This window comes from Eschrichtius robustus, chromosome 3, assembly GCF_028021215.1.
Source record: "Eschrichtius robustus isolate mEscRob2 chromosome 3, mEscRob2.pri, whole genome shotgun sequence".
In the NCBI taxonomy this organism is placed as follows: Eukaryota; Metazoa; Chordata; class Mammalia; order Artiodactyla; family Eschrichtiidae; genus Eschrichtius; species Eschrichtius robustus.
In genome coordinates, this window is record NC_090826.1 from 88,538,541 (window position 1) to 88,559,550 (window position 21,010).

Sequence of the window (21,010 nt, forward strand, 5' to 3'; positions counted from 1 at the left end):
TGAAGTGGTCTTGTTTTTGTCTTGATCCATCACAGTCAGAGAGTGGCCTTGCCTGATGCTCATATTCTGTGAAACTGTTTATGTTCAGCAGGAGAACCCCAAAACCTCGCTCTCAGTGCAAGGTCAGTTCCCAGCAATCCCTAGACCTAGCTGATAATACCAAGCCAGATCCAGGTACTCAGAGCTAAAAAACTCTAACGAGTTTCTTCCAGAATCTAGAGCTGACAAGCCTGGTAACAGGGTTTTTCTTTCTCTCTTTTTCTTCTAATAGAATTCAGAATAGGCTCCTCCACTACAGTGCCAAACTTGAGCCCATACCTTGTTCTCCCTTACTGAGGCCTCCTAAATACTGTGTGTGTGTGTTAACAGTTTTTCAGCACATTTGGCATTAGTTAATACTGAGTGATTTCAATATCCATTAAAATCTTACAAAGACGTGTACCCTTAAAATATAGCCTCTTTGTTAAGAATAAGTGTACCTTTATGTCCCACTTCCAAATGGAACTTAAACTCTACTTCAGTGCTAAAAATTGTAGGACTCTAGTCATATTAGGTACCAGCACCTAACAATCTGGAAATATGTTTGTTTTAGAAAATTTACTAAGACCACTCACAACATCTTAATTTAAATCTTACCACATTAGAGTTAGGAGAAATTCCACTTCTGATGGTGTTGATACTAGAATGTACAGGTGGAGTGGCTGAAGGTCCCAATACATCTTGCTTTCTCACTAGCTGATTTTCATTTAATTCTTTATTTAACCATGTGATTACTTATATAAAAGAACAAGAAACAAGGTAAAGAATTTTGAATATTTTTATTTTTCTAATAATTTTAAATATTTAAAAATTATATTGAAATTTTTTTAATTATAAGTTTTTAAAACTACCTTATATCACAGGAGAACAACATAGGTTCACCTAAATTTTTGTCATTAAATATTCTTATTTTAGCAACTGCCACACAGGACTCCTTATTCTTTTACTATCAGAAGCACATATTTCTGCTAGTCAAGGATCTCTTTAAAGGCTTTCATTTCCAGAATGATACCTTCCAGTTTATTTAAAAATCAAGCTCTTATTTCTCATAATCAATATTAGAAACTGAGAAAATGTTAAAGGCTTAATCTCATATTTTTGTTTCAAATAATTCATACCATTGCCAGTAGGTAAACACAGCAATTATAACAAGTAGTAGTAAAGAATTTAAATAGTAAATTATAGTTAATATTTTCAACACTTAATTTTGGGTTACTGACACGTGTAATAGGGTTTTTTTAAATAATGATGGTAACTGTTTTACAGGACAGTTGATATAATTTACTACAGCAAAGACATTAAGATGGTACATTTAAAGCAGATTATTTGTATATAGCAGTACCTTGATTTACCTAGACTTATGAATTCAAATAAAAATTTCAGGTTAAGAATAAAGCTACGAACCTCATTTACATAAAAAGGTAAAATACTTACACTTCTCATTATTTTTTAGAAGCTGTTTGCTTTCTTCAAGTTTTTGAACTGTAGCTTCTAATTGTTCTTGTAATTTGCATACCTGAAATATGTTAATCCTTATAGTAAGCATAATAAAGGCTAAAACAAAGACTGAAGAAATGTATTCATTAAATAATTCATTAAATGTATTCATTAAATAATTCATTAAATGTATTCATTAAATAATTAACAACTATTAATTACTATTAAATAAGAAAGGAATTAGCTCAGCAGTGAAATAAAATATATACATATAATTACATATATACACACATATACATACACATATATACGTATGAACACTCAAGGTATTTGAGCCATGATAACTAACTTTTCAAACTGAAATAGGTTATTAAGTTCTGTTGATTATAGTCATGTTCTTTTGGGGAAAAAAAGCCAAAACTATTCTCTAAGATAACAAAGTAGAAGTTTTAAAAGTACATGAGGACATTCATTATGCTTTGCAAATAGTCACACATGCAAAAATATAAAATATTAACTACCTCTTGCTCTTTAATTCGGAGAGACTGTCCAACATCTTGTAATTCTTTTTGTTCCTTTTGTAATTTTTCTTCCTTCTCAGCCAAGAGTTTCTCTTGCTGAATAGTTACTGTATTCTTCAGTTTCAATTTACCCATTAAGGTCTTCAGATCCCCTTGCAACTTTTTGATAATTTCATTTGCCTGTAAAAGAACTTCATATGTACATCTCTACATAATCCAATGAAATATCAATATTCTATTAAGTTTTTAAAAACAAACCTTAAGAAGTTCAGCTGATAATGATTTTATTGTAGCTTCAAGTTTTCCTAGTTGCACCTGATTTTTCTCACCATTTTCTTCTAAAGCCACCTGATACATATTTTTAAAAACATGAATAATTAGGAAGTCTGTGTTTATTTAGGAAAAGCATCATTTATAAATGTGATCATTTATAGATCATTTATAAACCATCAATTTGTTTAGAAAATTTTAAAATAGACCTTTTGTTCCTGGATTGTATCAAATGCTTCTTTTGTTCTTAAAACAAGCTGATCCTTATCCTTGATTTCCTGTTCTAGAACAGCCACTTTTGTTTGTAGCTGATTAATATGCTTTTCTTTTTCATGGCACTCAGCATCAAGTGTAGAATTCTCTCTTCGCAAAGAGAGGACTTCTTGCTTAGCCCGCTGGAGCTCCTGGAGGAGGAAAAAAAAAAAAGTTGCATTATGAAAAAGGGAAGTTGGCTGGTCCGGTAATTTATAATTAAGATATTTAAAATAGAAAAAAAAGTCTTTAATAACTTTAAAGTTCTAGTACTGGTGTTCTTTTAAAGAAATGAAGGTCTCTCTAAAGGCATATGTAACTTGTAGATTTGAAATATAATTGTAAAATACACTAGTATCTAATGCAACAACAACAAGGGAAAATAAAACAATCCTTATTTATGAATAAATTACTAGAACTTTTGAAAACCAGTAACAAGAATTTTCTGATGTCTTGAAATTTACAGTTTTAAAAAAAATCACTTAGGTAATAAATGCTCATTATAACAGAATTTCAAAATACATAAAATATATAAATAAAAAGAAAGCCCTATCATTCTACCACCAAAGCAGTGACTCGCAATCTAGTCTGCATATTGAAATCACCTGGAAAGCTTTAAAAACTACTGATGCCTGGTACCATGCCCAAGAGATTCTGATTTCATTAGTGTGAGATATGGCCTGAGCTCTTCAACTGTTTCCAAGGGCAGCAAGGAATCATGAGATATTGTTAACTGACAATAATTGCTAATTAAAAACAGATTATCATACTAAGTGAAGTCAGAAAGAGAAAGAAATACTATATGATATCACTTATATGTGGAATCCAAAATATGATACAAATGAACATATTTACAAAACAGAAACAGACTCATAGACATAGAAAACAAACTTATGGTTACCAAAGGGGAAGCCGGGGGGCAGGCTGGCTATAAATTAGGAGTTTAGGATTAGTAGATACAAACTACTATGTATAAAACAGATAAATAACAAGGTCCTAATGTATACCACAGGGAACTATATTCAATAACCTATAATAAACCATAATGGAAAATATGAAAAATAATATTAAAAAATAGATTTAAAAAAAAATCTATACTAGATCACATCTCAATCAGCTAATATCAGTCCAAATGTTGCCAGTATACTATACTAAAGTCCAGTATGTAGTATTCCTAGTTACTTTCGATTTTAACAAAAACTTTACAAAATAATTTTAGAGTATTATACCATAGTGGTTTTAGAAGCACAGACTCTGCTATCAGGCAGACTTAGAATACATATCCTGGCTCTTCTGTGTGACCCTGGGAATTACTTAACCTCCTTAAACTTCAGTTCCCTTATTTGTAGAATAGAAACAACACCTCATAAATTATTTAACTTCATCTTCACAAAAACCCTTACATAAACTACTTAGTATATTGCCTGGCACATAGTAAATACCTAATAAATGGTAGTAATTATTAACTTTAGGGTACTAATCTCTAAAAGGTATAATTTAACATAATTAGGTAACAATACTCAGAAGTTTAAAAAAGAAAATTCCCAGGACTCATAATTTGCAAGTCTTATGCAAACCTTGGAAGAAATATTTTGATTACATTATATGAAAATCAACATAACAAAGCACACTGTTTATACAATGGCCAGTGTCAGTGCTAAAACAGAAGAAACCACATAGCATTATAATGAAGTATTCACTATCCAATGTACTATGCAGGCTGAAATGTTTTACTAACTGGTGTGAAAGGTGAAGGGGGTAGTGAGAAGGACTGAAGACATCTGTTAGGGCAGAATGCTGTGAGGATCTGAACATAAAATCAGTCAGGCTTTAGAGTTTCTAAGCATAACAGACTGGTGAAATGGAGTTGGATGTCTTGTGAGCTAGAATAACACTGGAGATCTTTACATTTAAACAGGACAGACTTAACAAAATCTACATACGTTTTCTAATAACTCATATGACAATAATGTATAATAATGCTAGGAAGGAGTCTATCATCACTGCCAAAGTATCAACAAAAGTACCACTATAGCAAAATATTTTAAATTGTCTCTGCTGCCTAAAAGAACAAAGTAGTACTAGTACTAGAGACAGGTAAATAAAGGATTTCAATCCTCACTATTCTACTTATGGCCATGCCAACTTGGGCAAGTTACTTAAGCTCTCTCTGTGCCTTAGTTTCATCATCTGTAAGATGGGGATAATAACAGTACCTTCTTTAAAATAATTGTTATAAGAATTAAATGAGTTAATATATATGCAAAGCACATAAAACAGTGTTCAGTAAGCATTCGCTATTATCATTTCTATTATTAGCATTATTATTTCTAGACACTAAACTTCATATAGTTGTTTAATATGTTGAGTAGACTGAAAGAAAGAACGAGCCCTGCCAACACTGAGCACCCTGAGCCACAGACACTGTGCTGATGTTGAAAGTACACTGAGAGATCTGAGGGCCGTGCCAATGAGCTGCTCCTCAAGGCCCCAACTAAAAATATCCAAGTTTACCTTAGCACTGTTCTCAAATAGTCCATTTTATTAGATTTCAGATTCTCAATTTTTTTCGTATTGTCTGAACTGACTACCCTAAAACTACAAGAGATCCTTGCAGAGCATCCCGAACACCACCCGTACACGTAATAAAGTAAACAAATTAAAATCAAATTAAACTGTGCTTTTAAATTTGGGGGTGGAAAGACCAACCCCAACGTTCCATACCTCTTCAACACCAGACAGTTTTGTTTTAAGTTCTCTGATGGTAGAGTCTCCTTTATATTTCCTTTCAGTGAGGTCTTTATTAGCAGATTCTAACTCAGACAATCTGTTTTGTAGCTGCTGGATGTTTCGTTGATGGAGAATTTCTAAATCTTTTTTCTGTTGTTCATGCTGCTGTTGGTATCGAACCTGTGCCTATTATATAATAAAATACAGAACCAAAATTCAAAGAAAAAAAATACAAATATGAGATTTGAAGAAAAAAAAATCTTAATTATTCTTCTTTATAAGATTTCCTTGCTTTTAAGAGAATCTATTTTCAATTATGGATTTCATGAAAAAGAAAAGTCAACAAAGTCAAATTTGCCACTATGATCTTGTTCATAATTTCTTCTTCTCCTAAACCCACATGTTTAGACATAATGGTCTTCAAATTAAGGGAAGAATGATATAGGATTAAGTTAAAAAAGAAAAAAGCAAATTGCAAAATAGTATATATAGTGTGAACCTATTTCTGAGAAAAAAAATGAGCAGGTACATAAGGAAGTTTCAGTATTTGCTTTAAACCACATTATACTGTTTCAGTTTTTTTTTTTTTTTTTAAACTTTGGGCTTATTTATTTATTTATTTATTTATTTATTTATGGCTGTGTTAGGTCTTCATTTCTGTGCGAGGGCTTTCTCTAGTTGCAGCAAGCGGGGGCCACTCTTCATCGCGGTGCGCGGGCCTCTCATTATCGCGGCCTCTCTTGTTGCGGAGCACAGGCTCCAGACGCGCAGGCTCAGCAACTGTGGCTCACGGGCCTAGCTGCTCCGCGGCATGTGGGATCCTCCCAGATCAGGGCTCGAACCTATGTCCCCTGCACTGGCAGGCAGACTCTCAACCACTGCGCCACCAGGGAAGCCCCTGTTTCAGTTTTTTACAACCAGTATATATGTCTTCTAATGAAAGAAACATCTAAACTTGTAAAATTGACAAGGTATTGCTCAGTCTTACATTTAGCTGTTACATTTTACCAACAATAAAATTTGAACATAGTTGTAACTCTGAAATCTCTGGTACCTCTTTGAATCATACCACTAATCTATCTTAATAATTTCTGTCATTGGACTTGGAGGGCATTATGCTAAATGAAATAAGTCAGAGAAAGAAAAATACTGTATGATATCACTTGTATGTGGAATCTAAAAAATACAGCAGACTAGTGAATAAAACAAAAAAGAAGCAGACTCACAGATATAAAGAACAAACTAGTGGTTATCAGTGAGGAGAGGGAAGGGGGAGGGGCTATATAGGGTTAGAGGATTAAAAAAGGGTTATTATGGGATTATATAAAATTATGTATGTGAAACTTTAAAAACTGTAAAGCACTATAGAATTTAAAGAATCTTTCAATAACAAATTTAAAAAATTTTAAATAATAATTTCTGTTGATGAACACTATCAAATCCTAAATACATTTTAAAAATAAAGAGTATTTTTCTGATTATGACAGTTACACATTCTCTTAAAGGCATAAAGAAAGAAATCACAAATAACCGATAATCTCATCCAAGGAGTCATTCTAAATATTTAGGAATATTCCTTTCGAGTCATTTATACACTTATACTGACACCACACATACACACATAACACATAGTTAAATTTAACAAAATGAGACCAACCTGTTTACACAATTTAATCATGCTTTTTAATACTTTAGCATTTGCACCTCCTCACATCATTAAAAAAACTCTTTGTAAATACTTTTAATAGCTGCACAATATTCTATCCCATGGCTATACCATAATGCAATTAACCCCTGCTCTACTATGGATACTGAGTTCCCAATTTTTCGCAATTACAAATAAAACTACGGTTAATATTTTTATACGTAAGCATACATCCAAATTCAGATTACTCCTTATGATCAATTATAGGTCAAAAATATGTAAACAAATATAAAGCTTGATACTAGCTCCAAAACTGCATTCCAGAAAAGTTGTACCCATTCAAAAATTCCTACCACAAAACCAAGAGAGTGTCTCTCTCATAAAATACTTTGGGAATTTTACATAACTATTTTAAGAATTCCTCATTTCTGGAAAACTGAAATTGAGAGAAGAAGGAAGAAAAAGAGAGAAAACAGAAAAAAAGAGTCCATATAAAACTGAAAATGCAACCTTGGAAGAAAACACTCAAGGAGCAATCAAGAAAAAAAAAAAACAATGAGCAAACTGGTACAGATGCTAACTGCAACTGTCTAAGAGGGTAATCAAACACACTGAAGGCAACAGAGACCAAAGATTATAAAAATAAAGAACTGGCTTTATCCCAGCGATAATCAGAATTTTGGAGCTTTTGTTTTAAAAAGTGTAATGGATAGGATTACAATATTTACATTTTCTACTTTGTTTATTTCAGGTGATTCTGATGCACACTAAAGTCTTAAAATCACTGCCCTATAGACTATCAGCAGGAAGAGAAGAGTGGCTTGCTTGGTTTTAAAGTCTCAAAGGACTGATTCACAATCCTATTAGAAAATGCAGTAAGGAATGCAAACAAATCCTTCAGTCATTTTGGTGTTATAAACAAATACACTTATTATGAGACTTTTAGAACCTAACTTGTTTGAAAATAGAGACAAAAAAAACTTTAGTAAACAATAGAAACTAATGAAATCAGGGTGGGTGGGGAGACAGTGTAGAACTAATTAATGAAAGAAAAAACTGGTTCTTTAAAAATACTACAAAAAACCAGACAATCAAGTCTCATTAAAAAAAAGACATTAAGAACGTAAGAGAAATGGTATGAAGACTTTAAAAATCATAAAACAACATATAAGATATTTTACTAATACATTTAAACACAAAGATGAAATACATGGCTTTTTAAGGAAATATAACTAACATAACTAACTCAAGAAAAAACAGAAAATCCAAAAGGACCAATAATCATGAAGGAAATCAGAAAAGAACCTAAAGAAAAATGTCTTGAAAAGGCATCAGACCCACGCACACGACCCGCCTGAGCTGAGGTGCTGGCAGTAGCCATTCCACACTAGGAACTCCAGTCAGAAGAGCCGGGTGCAAGGCCTCTGCACGTGGGCCCCTGTGAGCAAGTGAAACCCGACTAAGCACAAAGGGAAAAAAAAAGCTGTCTTAGAGCTGTGACTATTTTCAAGGCTACTGTTTTTCTGTGGAACACTGCCTTTGGGGCGAAACAAGGAAGAAACAGGTGATTCTAATATGCAGGCCAGCTTCTCCTACTGTCAAGGCACTCCAGCCATGTGGCTGACAGGGTCTTGATGCTCCAGCCAGGTGTCAGGCCTCAGCCTCTGAAGTGGGAGAGCTGAGGTCAGGACACTGGACCACCAGAGACCTCCTGGCCCCACATAATATCAATCAGCGAGAGCTCTCCCAGAGATCTCCATCTCAACACTAAGACCCAGCTCCACTCACCGACCAGCAAGCTCCAGTGCTGGATGCCCCATGACAATCAACTAGCAAGACAGGAACACAACCTCACCCATTAGCAGAGAGGCTAAAATCATACTAAGTTCACAGACACACCAAAACACACCACCGGATATGGTCCTGCCCACCAGAAAGACAAGATCCAGCCTCATCCACCAGAACACAGGCACCAGTCCCCTCTACCAGGAAGCCTACACAACCCACTGAACCAAACTTACCCACTGGGAGCAGACACCAAAAACAGCAGGAACTATGAACCTGCAGCCTGCAAAAAGGAGACCCCAAACACAGGAAGTTAAGTAAAATGAGAAGACAGAGAAATATGCAGCAGATGAAGGAGCAAGGTAAAAACCCACCACAACAAACAAATGAAGAGGAAAGAGGCAGTCTACCTGAAAAAGAATTCAGAGTAATGATAGTAAAGATGATCCAAAATCTTGGAAACAGAATGGAGAAAATACAAGAAATGTTTAAACAAGGACCTAGAAGAACTAAAGAGCAAGCAAACAATGATGAACAACACAATAAATGAAATTAAAAATTCTCTAGAAGGAATCATATAGCAGAGTAACTGAGGCAGCAGAACAGATAAGTGACCTGGAAGATAAAATAGTGGAAATAACTACCACAGAGCAGAACAAAGAAAAAAGAATGAAAAGAACTGAGGGTGGTCTCAGAGACTTCTGATACTAAAACCAGACAAAGATGTCACAAAAAAAGAAAACTACAGGCCAATATCACTGATGAACACAGATGCAAAAATCCTCAACAAAATACTAGCAAACAGAAGCCAGCAGCACATTAAAAGGATCACATACCATGATCAAGTGGGGTTTATCCCAGCAGCACATTAAAAGGATCATACATCATGATCAAGTGGGGTTTATCCCAGGAATCCTCACCTGATCATACACCATGATGAAGTCCGGTTTTATCCCTTCATTATATGCAAATCAATGAATGTGATACACGATACCAGCAAATTGAAGGATAAAAACCATATGATAATCTCAATAGATGCAGAAAAAGTTTTCAACAAAATTCAACACCCATTTACGATAAAAACTCTCCAGAAAGTAGGCACAGAGGGAACTTACCTCAACATAATAAAGGCCATATATGACAAACCCACAGCCAACATCGTTCTCAATGGTGAAAAACCAAAACCATTTCCACTAAGATCAGGAACAAGACAAGGTTGCCCACTCTCACCGCTATTATTCAACATAGTTTTGGAAGTTTTAGCCACAGCAATCAGAGAAGAAAAAGAAATAAAAGGAATCCAAATCGGAAGAGAAGTAAAACTGTCACTGTCTGCAGATGACATAATACTATACACAGAGAATCCTAAAGACGCTACCAGAAAACTACTAGAACTAACCAATAAATTTGGTAAAGTAGCAGGACACAAAATTAATGCACAGAAATCTCTTGCATTCCTGTACACTAATAATGAAACATCTGAAAGAGAAATCAAGGAAACACTCGCATTTACCATTGCAACAAAAAAGAATAAAATACCTAGGAATAAATCTACCTAGGGAGACAAAAGACCTGTATGCAGAAAACCATAAGACACAGATGAAAGAAATTAAAGATGATACAAACAGATGGAGAGATACACCATGTTCTTGGATTGGAAGAATCAACATTGTGAAAATGACTATACTACCCAAAGCAATCTATAGATTCAGTGCAATCTCTATCAAACTACCAATGGCATTTTTCACAGAACTAGAACAAAAAATTTCACAATTTGTATGGAAACACAAAAGACCCCAAATAGCCAGAACAATTATGAGAAGGAAAAACGGAGCTGGAGGAATCAGGCTCCCTGACTTCAGACTATACTACAAAGCTACAGTAATCAAGACAGTATGGTACTGGCACAGAAACAGAAATATAGATCAATGGAACAAGATAGAAAGCCCAGAGATAAACCCACGCACATACGGTCACCTTATCTTTGATAAAGGAGACAAGAATATACAGTGGAGAAAAGACAGCCTCTTCAACAAGTGGTGCTGGGAAAACTGGACAGCTATATGTAAAAGAATGAAATTAGAACACTCCCTAACACCATACACAAAAATAAACTCAAAATGGATTAAAGACCTAAATGTAAGACCAGACGCTATAAAACTCTTAGAGGAAAACATAGGCAGAACACGCTATGACATAAATCACAGCAAGATCCTTTTTGACCTACCTCCTAGAGAAATGGAAATAAAAACAAAAATAAACAAATGGGACCTAATGAAACTTAAAAGCTTTTGCACAGCAAAGGAAACCATAAACAAGAGGAAAAGACACCCCTCAGAATGGGAGAAAATATTTGCAAACAAAGCAACAGACAAGGATTAATCTCCCAAATGTACAAGCAGATCGTGCAGCTCAACATCAAAAAAACAAACAATCCAATCAAAAAATGGGCAGAAGACCTAAATAGACATTTCTCCAAAGAAGATATACAGATTGCCAACAAACACATGAAAGGTGCTCAACATCACTAATCATTAGAGAAATGCAAATCAAAACTACAATGAGGTATCACCTCACACTGGTCAGAATGGCCATCAACAAAAAATCTACAAACAATAAATGCTGGAGAAGGTGTGGAGAAAAGGGAACCCTCTTGCACTGTTGGTGGGAATGTAAATTGATACAGCCACTATGGAGAACAGTATGGAGGTTCCTTAAAACCTAAAACTAGAACTACCATATGACCCAGCAATCCCACTACTGGGCATATACTCTGAGAAAACCATTATTCAAAAAGAGTCATGTACCACAATGTTCATTGCAGCACTGTTTACAATAGCCAGGACATGGTAGCAACCTAAGTGTCCATCGACAGATGAATGAATAAAGAAGATGTGGCATGTATATACAATGGAATATTACTCAGCCATAAAAAGAAATGAAATTGAGTTATTTGTAGTTAGGTGGATGGACCTAGAGTCTGTCATACAGAGTGAAGTCAGTCAGAAAGAGAAAAACAAATACAGTATGCTAACACATATATATGGAAACAAAACAAAACAAAACAAAACAAAAAAGGTTCTGAAGAACCTAGGGGCAGGGCAGGAATAAAGATGCAGACTTTGAGAATGGATTTGAGGATGTGGGGAGGGGGAAGGGTAAGCTGAGACGAAGTGAGAGAGTGGGACTGACATATATACACTACCAAATATAAAACAGATAGCTAGTGGGAAGCATCACATAGCACAGGGAGATCAGCTCGTGCTTTGTGACCACCTAGAGGGGTGGGATAGGGAGGGTGGGAGGGAGACGCAAGAGGGAGGGGATATGGGGATATATGTATACGTATAGCTGATTCACTATGTTATACAGCAGCATCTAATACAACAATGTAAAGCAATTATACTCCAATAAAGATGTTAAAAAAGAAAAATTGTCAAAAAAAAAAAAAAGACATCAGACCCAAATGATAAAAGGCTAATTCTATCAGGCCTTCAAGGAACAGATAATTCTTCATTATTTGACTGTTCCAAAGCATAGAGAAAACCAGAAAATGTTTTCATACCTTTCCTGACGCTAGCATTAATTCTAATACCATAGTCCAAAATGCATAATTTTAATTAGCAGACTAAGATAGAGTGCAGGATAATAGTAATCTCAAACCAATCTCATGTGTGAATATACATACAAATGTCCTAAATTAAATATTAGCAAACTGATTCAACAGGATATTAAAAATCTTTGACTAAATATTATCCTCTGAATTCAAAAATGGTTCCACTTTTGGAAATCTATTATTATCATTATTTTACTATTAAAGTGAGAAAAATGATTATTTGGTTAAATCCCTAAAAGTCACTTCATCTGACTTAGCACTCTTTGGAAGCCAGAAAGAAGAAAACTTTCTCAAAAGCAGAGCAAACATCATACCTACTGGAGAGATATTTTAGCTATTTACCAAAAAAGATTAACTTACCAAAATTAATACACAGAAATCTCTTGTATTTCTATATACTGACAATGAAAGATCAGAAAGAGAAATTAAGGAATCAATCCCATTTACCATCTCATCAAAGAATAAAATACCTAGTAATAAATCTACCTAAGGAGGAAAAAGACTGGTACTCTGAAAACTATAAGATGCTGATGAAAGAATTGAAGATGACACAAACAGATGGAAAGATATACCATGTTCTTGGATTGGAAGAATCAATATTGTCAAAATGACTATACTACCCAAGGCAATCTACAGATTCAATACAATAACAATCAAATTACCAATGGCATTTTTCATAGAACTAGAACAAAAAATTTTATAATTTGTATGGAAACACAAGAGACCCCAAATAGCCAAAGCAATCCTGAGAAAGAAAAATGGAGCTTGAAGAATCCAGCTCCCTGACTTCAGACTATACTATGAAGCTACAGTCATCAAAACACTATGGTACTGGCACAAAAACAGAAATATAGATCAATGGAACAGGATAGAAAGCCCAGAAATAAACCCACACGCCTATAGTCAATTAATCTATAACAAAGGAGGTAAGAATATACAATGGAGGAAAAAAAGACAGTCTCTTCAATAAGTGGTGCTGGGAAAACTGGACAGCTACATGTAAAAGAATGAAATTAGAACATTCTCTAACACCATACAGAAAATTAAACTCAAAATGGATTAAAGACCTAAATGTAAGACCGGATACTATAAAACTCTTAGAGGAAAACATAGGCAGAACACTCTTTGACATAAATCACAGCAAGACCTTTTTGGATCCACCTCCTAGAGTAATGAAAATAAAAACAAAAATAAACAAATGGGACCTAATGAAACTTAAAAGCTTTTGCACAGCAAAGGAAACCACAAACAAAATGAAAAGACAACCCACCGAATGGGAGAAAATATTTGCAAATGAAGCAACCAATAAGGGATTAATCTCCAAAATATACAAACAGCTCATACAGCTCAATATCAAAAAACAAACAACCCAGTCCAAAAATGGGCAGAAGACCTAAGTAGACATTTCTCCAAAGAAGACATACAGATGGTCAAAAAGCATATGAAAAGATGCTCCACATCACTAATTATTAGTGAAATGCAAATCAAAACTACAGTGAGGTATCTATCACCTCACACCAGTAATAAAAAGTCTACAAACAGTAAATGCTGGAGAGGGTGTGGAGAAAAGGGAACCCTCCCACACTGTTGGTGGGAATGTAAATTGGTACAACCACTATGGAGAGTAGTATGGAGGTTCCTTAAAAAACTAAAAATAGAGCTACCATATGACCCAGCAATCCCACTCCTGGGTATATATCTGGAGAAAACCATAATTTGAAAAGATACATGTACCCCAGTATTCACTGCAGCACTATTTACAGTAGCCAAGACATGGAAGCAACCTAAAAGTCCATTGATAGAGGAATGGATAAAGAAGATGTGGTACTTATATACAGAGGAATCTTAGCCATAAAAAAGAATGAAATAATGCCATTTGCAGCAACATGGATGGACCTAAAGATTATCATACTAAGTGAAGAAAGTCAGACAGACAAAGACAAATACCACATGATATCACTTATATGTGGAATCTAAAAAAATGATACAAATAAACTTATTTACAAAATGGAAACAGACTCACAGACTTTGAAAACAAACTTATGGTTACCAAAGGGGAAAGGAGCGGGGTAGAGATAGATTAGGAGTTTGGGATTAACATACACACTACTATATATAAAACAGATAATCAACAAGGACCTACTGTATAGCATACGGAACTCTACTCAATAATTCTGTAATAACCTATATGGGAAAAGACTCTGAAAAAGAATGGATATACATATATATATATAAAACTGAAATCACCTTGCTATAAACCTGAAACTAACACAATACTGTAAATCAACTGTACTTCAATATAAAATAAAAATTAAAAAAAAACTGAAACAAGATAAGATTCCACTATTATTTATCATTTCTCTGCATAAGAAAAAAAAGATATAAATCTTGGAAGAGATAAATTACCATTTTTTATAGTTTACGTATCTATCAGAAAAACCTAAGAGAATCTCTGAAACTAATAGAATATGTAAATTAAAATGCAAATTTGTAAATATAACCTAGAATTAATGGGTATGACATTAATACACATAAGCAATAAACACTTAGAAATTATCACACTAGTGGGGTGTGATAGATGGTCCCATTTATAGAGCAAAAATCTGTAAAATCTCTAGGCAAAAACATTTAACAAGAACTGTAAAAGAGAAAAAGAAAGAGAAAAGGAGGTAAATAAAGAGTAAACTATAAACCTGTTTTAAACAAATAAGAAATATCTCTTCAAATAAATGAAGAGATATTTCTCTACACTGGACAAGAAAATTCCAAGGATATCAGTTCTACCCAATGGCCCAGAAACAAGACCAAATAAATAAAGGAATTTAGTATATATTAAAGGTTGCATTTTAAATCACTGGAAAATATGGTATTGGAACAACTCACTGACTATATGCCAAAAAAAATCCATCTCATACTCCAGAAAAATATACTCCAAACAGATTAAAAAGTTAAATTCAACAAGAAAATTATAGAAGTATTAGAAGAGAATACCAGAGAATATCTTTCATAACCTTGGTGTGGCAAAGGCTTTCCAAACATAAAATGAAGCCTTATACCATAAAGACACAGATTGAAAGACTGGATGACAATCAAATAAAAAGAACTATAGGGACTTCCCTGGCAGTCCAGTGGTTAAGACTCTGCGCTTTCAATGCAGGCAGCGCAGGTTCGATCCCTGGTCGGAGAACTAAAATTCTACATGCCGCATGGCGCAGCCCAAAAAATAAATAAATAAACAAAATTTTTAAAATAAATAATTAAAATTTAAATTTAAGAATATAAAAATTAAAAAAAGAACTATATATGGCAAGAGATACTAATAAATGCAAATGACAGGCTAAAATACAATGTTTATAATATACATAGTAGGTAAAGGTATAATATCCTTGCTTTACACCAGAAATGAAAAGGCAAGCCATGGACAGAAAATATTCACAGTGCATGTATCTGACAAAGGACTCATGTCCAGAATATACAAAGAACTCCTACAAATCATTAAAAAAAACACAGATTGCACAATTAATAAATAGGCTGAAGACTCAAATGGGCACTTCACAAGAGAATATCCAAGCGGTCTATATACATATGAAAAAGTGTTCATTATGAGGTACTACCATACACCCACTGAATGGCAGTGTGATCTGATATATCCACTTCGGAAAACTGTTTGACAGTTTCTACTAAAGCTAAACATATGTCTACACTAGAACCTAGCCATTCTAATCCTAAATATATACCCAAGGAAAATCAGTACATGTGTTCACAAAAAGACATGTACAAGAAAGTTCATAACAGTTTAATAATAGCAAAATGTCAGAAACAATTCAAATGTATCCCAACAGGAAAATAGATAAATTACGGCATGTTCATATAATAGAATCCTACACAACAACAAAAAGAAACACCCAAGAATATAACTGAATCTCAGAGATATTATGCTGAGTGAAGAAGCCACACACAAATAAGTACATACTGTATGTGTCTATTTATCTAAAGTTCAAGAACAGGCAAAACCTGTTTTGAAGTGATGGGCTTCCTGTGGGAGTATGAAATGGATTGGGAAGGCACACAAGGCAACCTTTTAAAGGGGTGGTACAATTTTCTGAATCTTAATTTGGGTGAAAGTACACATAAACTGTTATCAAGCAGTACCCTTAAAAGCAAACATTTAGTAAGGTGCAAAAAGCAAAAATAGAATTTTATATTAAAGAATAATTTAACATTAATTAAAGAAATTAATATGATATAAAAGGTATAAAATACTGTAAATCCACACTACAAAGCAGTAGAAAATGAGAGTCGCACAGAGAAAGCAAAAGATATTAAAAGAAATAATCCACAGAAGAAATTAAAATGGCCAAGTCATATTAAAAGATACTTATCTTCACTAAAAATCTAAGAAGTATAAATTAAAATTAATACTACTATAATACCTATCAGGTAGCAGATATTAAGAAGGTTAATAGTATCAGGAATATGGGGAAGTAAGTATGATCATACACTGTCTTTGGGATTCCATTTGGTACAACATTTTTGGGTGGCGAATTTGCAATATCTGTTAATATTTTATATGGGTATATTGCAATCTCACTTCTAGGAATAAAAATGTTCACTGCAGTATTATTTGCAATAACCAAGATTTGAAGCATTTAAATGTCCAGCAGTTAGTAAGTACTTAAATAATTTATGTTATGTCCAAGTAATGAATACTACTCAGCCACTTCTGAACTGATAAAAAAAAAAATGATATCAATTTAGGTGAAAAAAACGTTACAATCAATATATCCAGGAGGACCTCGTTAGCTTAGAACAAAACCAAAACTCAGATACGTGTGTACATATCTCCCAATTTACATATTTCTAAATTTATAAATATAAACAATTATTTATAAATTGTATATTATTTACATATATAAAGTCTGGAAAAACAAATATCAAAATGTTTATAAATTATCTCTGGGTAGCAAGATTTTTAAGGAGAGACTTAATTTTTATATACTTCCGCACTGTTTGAAAATTTTAAAGCAAGCATGTATTACTTACATAATTAACAAAATGACTAACGGCAATAACAAAATATTTTTCCAGTTTTTTTAACATTCATACCTGCAAAGCTTTTTCCTTCTCATTCGTCAGTTCCTGGGAATGCTTACTTGACAATGTTGCTGTGTGTGATGCCCATTCGTTCTGTAACTTATCTAATTCTTGGATTTTTTCTGATAATGTCTGCAGTAGAGTTCAGTATGAAATATTAAAATTCTTGAATATGTTATTAGATTGGAACATGAAAATATTTGCAAAGTATATTAAAGGAGATGGAATCACAGCTTTTTAAGACATACTCAAAGTCTTTTCTTACACAGATGTTTTTGTATTTAAAGAAACCAAGATTAGAATAAAAGCAATTTTAGAGTTAAAATGGTCCACAGTTTAACAATCACTAACCTTTTAGTTAAATCTGGCTCTTCGCCTCTCAATCCTCTCCTCTGGCATTAAGAAAAAAAGAAACCCAGGGTAGACCAAGTCATAAGTAGTACAGATGACCTTAAACAACACAGGTTTGAAATGCACAGGTACGCTTATACTCAGATTTTTTTTCAAGAAATACGTACTACAATACTACACAACCCACGGTTAGTTGAATCTGATGATGTGGAACCATAGATACGGAGGGCTGACTATAAACTTATGCAAGAATTTTCAACTGTGCAGGGGGCCGGTGTCCCTAACCCGCGTGTTGTTCAAGGGTCAACTGTAGTTTACTTATACACCTAAAACCTAGTAACACAGGTTCCCAAGATGGGTCATGTGGTGCAGGACTATTTTCTACCTGAAGCCATGCAGCTTATCAGATACTTTGGTCCTCAATTTCAAGGAGTAGCTATGACTGAAATGATGATAAGCCTATCAGAGGAATTAATTCTAAACTTAACAGAAGGAAGGAAGGGAAAGATTTAGAAGACAGGAACTGAAAAGCCATTTAGACAAGAGGAATGAGGTGAATTAAAGAGGAGCAGAACTAACATATGACAGATACTATATATTATTTAATGAAGACTTGGAGAGAATGTGTCATATACTGGGGATAACAGAAATGTTTGGATAGAATAAACTATCAAGAAGAAAAAGCATCAGATTTAGACAACTGGTAGGGGAAAGGTGGCAAAAAGGAGGGGGAATTCAATGGCAGTGTGCTTTGAAAAAAAATACACAAAAGCCTAGATTTGATTCAAGAAGCAATTCAGAGCCTATGTTTGGATGACTTACAAAGACAAAATGAAATTTGAATTACCTTTTGTGTGAAATTCAGTTGCCTGGTAACGTCATCTAGTGATTGTGTCAATGATAATTTTTCTTCCTATTTATAAAAATAAAATTATGCAGCTTACAATTTAATTTAATCATCTGTAGCTGTGCTACTCAAAGTGCAGAAAAGTAAGCATCAGTACCACCCTGGGAGTTTGTCAGAAATACAGAATCTCAGGCTCCACCTCAAACCTTCTGAGTTAGAATCTGCACGAGCAAGATCCCTAGAAGATTTGCCTAACCCTTAAATCTTGAGATGTACCAATCCATAGTATTTGACTGAAAAGACTTTCTGAAAACTCTTACAAGGCATCCCAATGTTGTTTCCTTGTGCCACGTACCTTATATAGTTATAGAGCACTTTCTAATCTTCAAGACACTTTCATATATTTTATCTCATTTAAGATGGCCTAGAAAGGGTACATATTTCCATACATATCTACCAGCTGATGAAACCAAGACACCAAGAGTTTAAGTGACTGCTCAAGGTCACAGAAAATTAGTAAAAATCCTGGGACCTAAGTTTCTCAATTCCTGGCCCAGTTCTATCCTGTTGTACCTTGACTAAAACAATAAAGTCAGTACATGCTATAAAAATTTCCTGGACATCTTTAAAAGAACTTTATTCAGAAAACAAAATCTAATAGCAATATAGCTTTTCAGTGGTTTATCAGAGAGCTTTGGGACTTATTTAAAAGACTAACTTAAATTTAAATCTTACCTTGCTACATTTCAAACAGTCTGCTAGAAACTTCTTTATTTCCACATCATTTCCAGGTAACAGTTTTAATGAAAGGTGTGTAAGATGCTTAAAAGGATTTGTCTCTACCACATTTAAAAAAGCAGGTGAGCTATCCAAAATAGCTTCTGGAGAAACTAACTGTAGCAAAAACCTTTGAAAAGAAAGTGTCACATAACACATTGATGAGACAGTGAAACTCTCCCATTGAATCATGAGCTCTATTGGATCATCAATGATTAAAAGGATCAGAAAAGGGAGCATAGTGGAATCATAGGAGCCAATATGAAAGGACTCCCAATGGTAAAACTGGATTAATTAGTGTAAACAGTAAAACGGAGATTTATCTATTGATTGAAAACAATGAATATATAAATGTCCATGAGTTCACAATGAGAAACAGATGAGCAGAGAGAGAAAACAAAACACTAAAAACAAAAACAAATCAAAAGCCCATTGAAACCACAAAAGTAACTAGAGTAACAACTCCTTACTCTGAAAACTGACAATTTAAAAGTAAGAATTGAGCATTTATCCTTTCCTGTATGAATTTTCAGAGTAATCAAATAGCTCTAATTGATAAAGGAAAGTTCTTCTTTATAGAAGAATTATATCTAATAAATATAGGAAGAATGATGGAATTGGACAAGCATAATTTTATAGTTGCTAATGAAATAATTAATTCAAACAAGAATCATCAATTGATGAAATTTATACATAAAAGGGTTGCGAGCTTTACAAGGAAAGGATTAGGTGTTACACTAAACAAATACAGATATATGTGCACACAAAATCTTATTATTCCCTTTTTCCAAGTTCATTACAAAAACATATACTTGAACACTAACAACAAAACTATCAAAAAGAGGAACTAAGGAAACAATCCCATTTACAATTGCACCAAAAGGAATAAAATTTCTAGGAATAAACCTACCTAAAGAGATAAAAGACCTGTATTCAGAAAACTGTAAGACGAGACACTGATGAAAGAAATTGAAGACGATACAAACAGATGGAAAGATATGCCACGTTCATGGACTGAAAGAACCAATACTGTTAAAATGACCATACTACCCAAGGCAATCTACAGATTCAATGTAATCCCTATCCAAATACCAAGGGCACTTTTCACAGAACTAGAACAAAAAAATTTTTTAATTTATATGGAAACACAAAAGACCCTGAATAGGCAAAACAATCTTGAGAAAGAAGAACACAGCGGGAGGAATCATACTTCCTGACTTCAGACCATACTACAAAGCTACAGTAGTCAAGACAGTAGTATTGGCACCAAAACAGACACATAGATCAATGGAACAGAACAGAGAGCCCAGAAATAAACCCACACACTTATGGTTAATTAATCTACAACAAAGGAGGCAAGAATATACAATGGGGAAAGACAGTCTCTTCAATAAGTAGTGCTGGAAAAACTGGACAGCTACATGTAAAAGAACAAAATAGAAAATTCTGTAACAACATATAAAAAATTAAAACTCAGAATGGATTAAAGACCTAAATGTAAGGCCGAAAACCATAAAACTCCTAGAAGAGAACAAAGGCAGAACACTTTCTGACATAAATTGTAGCAATATTTAGACCTATCTCCTAAAAGAAAAGGAAATAAAAGCAAAAATAAACAAATGGGACTTAATTAAATTTAAAAAGCT

General features: G+C 33.8%; 1 protein-coding gene across 2 annotated transcripts in view; it reads right to left on the bottom strand.

The window, feature by feature from the left end:
- SASS6 (SAS-6 centriolar assembly protein) overlaps positions 1-21,010 on the bottom strand; it is a 50,106-nt gene that overhangs the window by 19,355 nt on the left and 9,741 nt on the right. For both annotated transcript variants that reach the window (XM_068540393.1, XM_068540394.1), the window contains exons 5-13: positions 19,323-19,494; positions 18,588-18,653; positions 17,402-17,521; positions 5,244-5,435; positions 2,477-2,671; positions 2,256-2,345; positions 1,998-2,177; positions 1,474-1,555; positions 637-773 (exon numbers count right to left, since the gene is read on the bottom strand). In XM_068540393.1, coding sequence (XP_068396494.1) covers positions 637-773; positions 1,474-1,555; positions 1,998-2,177; positions 2,256-2,345; positions 2,477-2,671; positions 5,244-5,435; positions 17,402-17,521; positions 18,588-18,653; positions 19,323-19,494 — 1,234 coding nt within the window. The remainder of the gene's footprint in view (positions 1-636; positions 774-1,473; positions 1,556-1,997; positions 2,178-2,255; positions 2,346-2,476; positions 2,672-5,243; positions 5,436-17,401; positions 17,522-18,587; positions 18,654-19,322; positions 19,495-21,010) is intronic.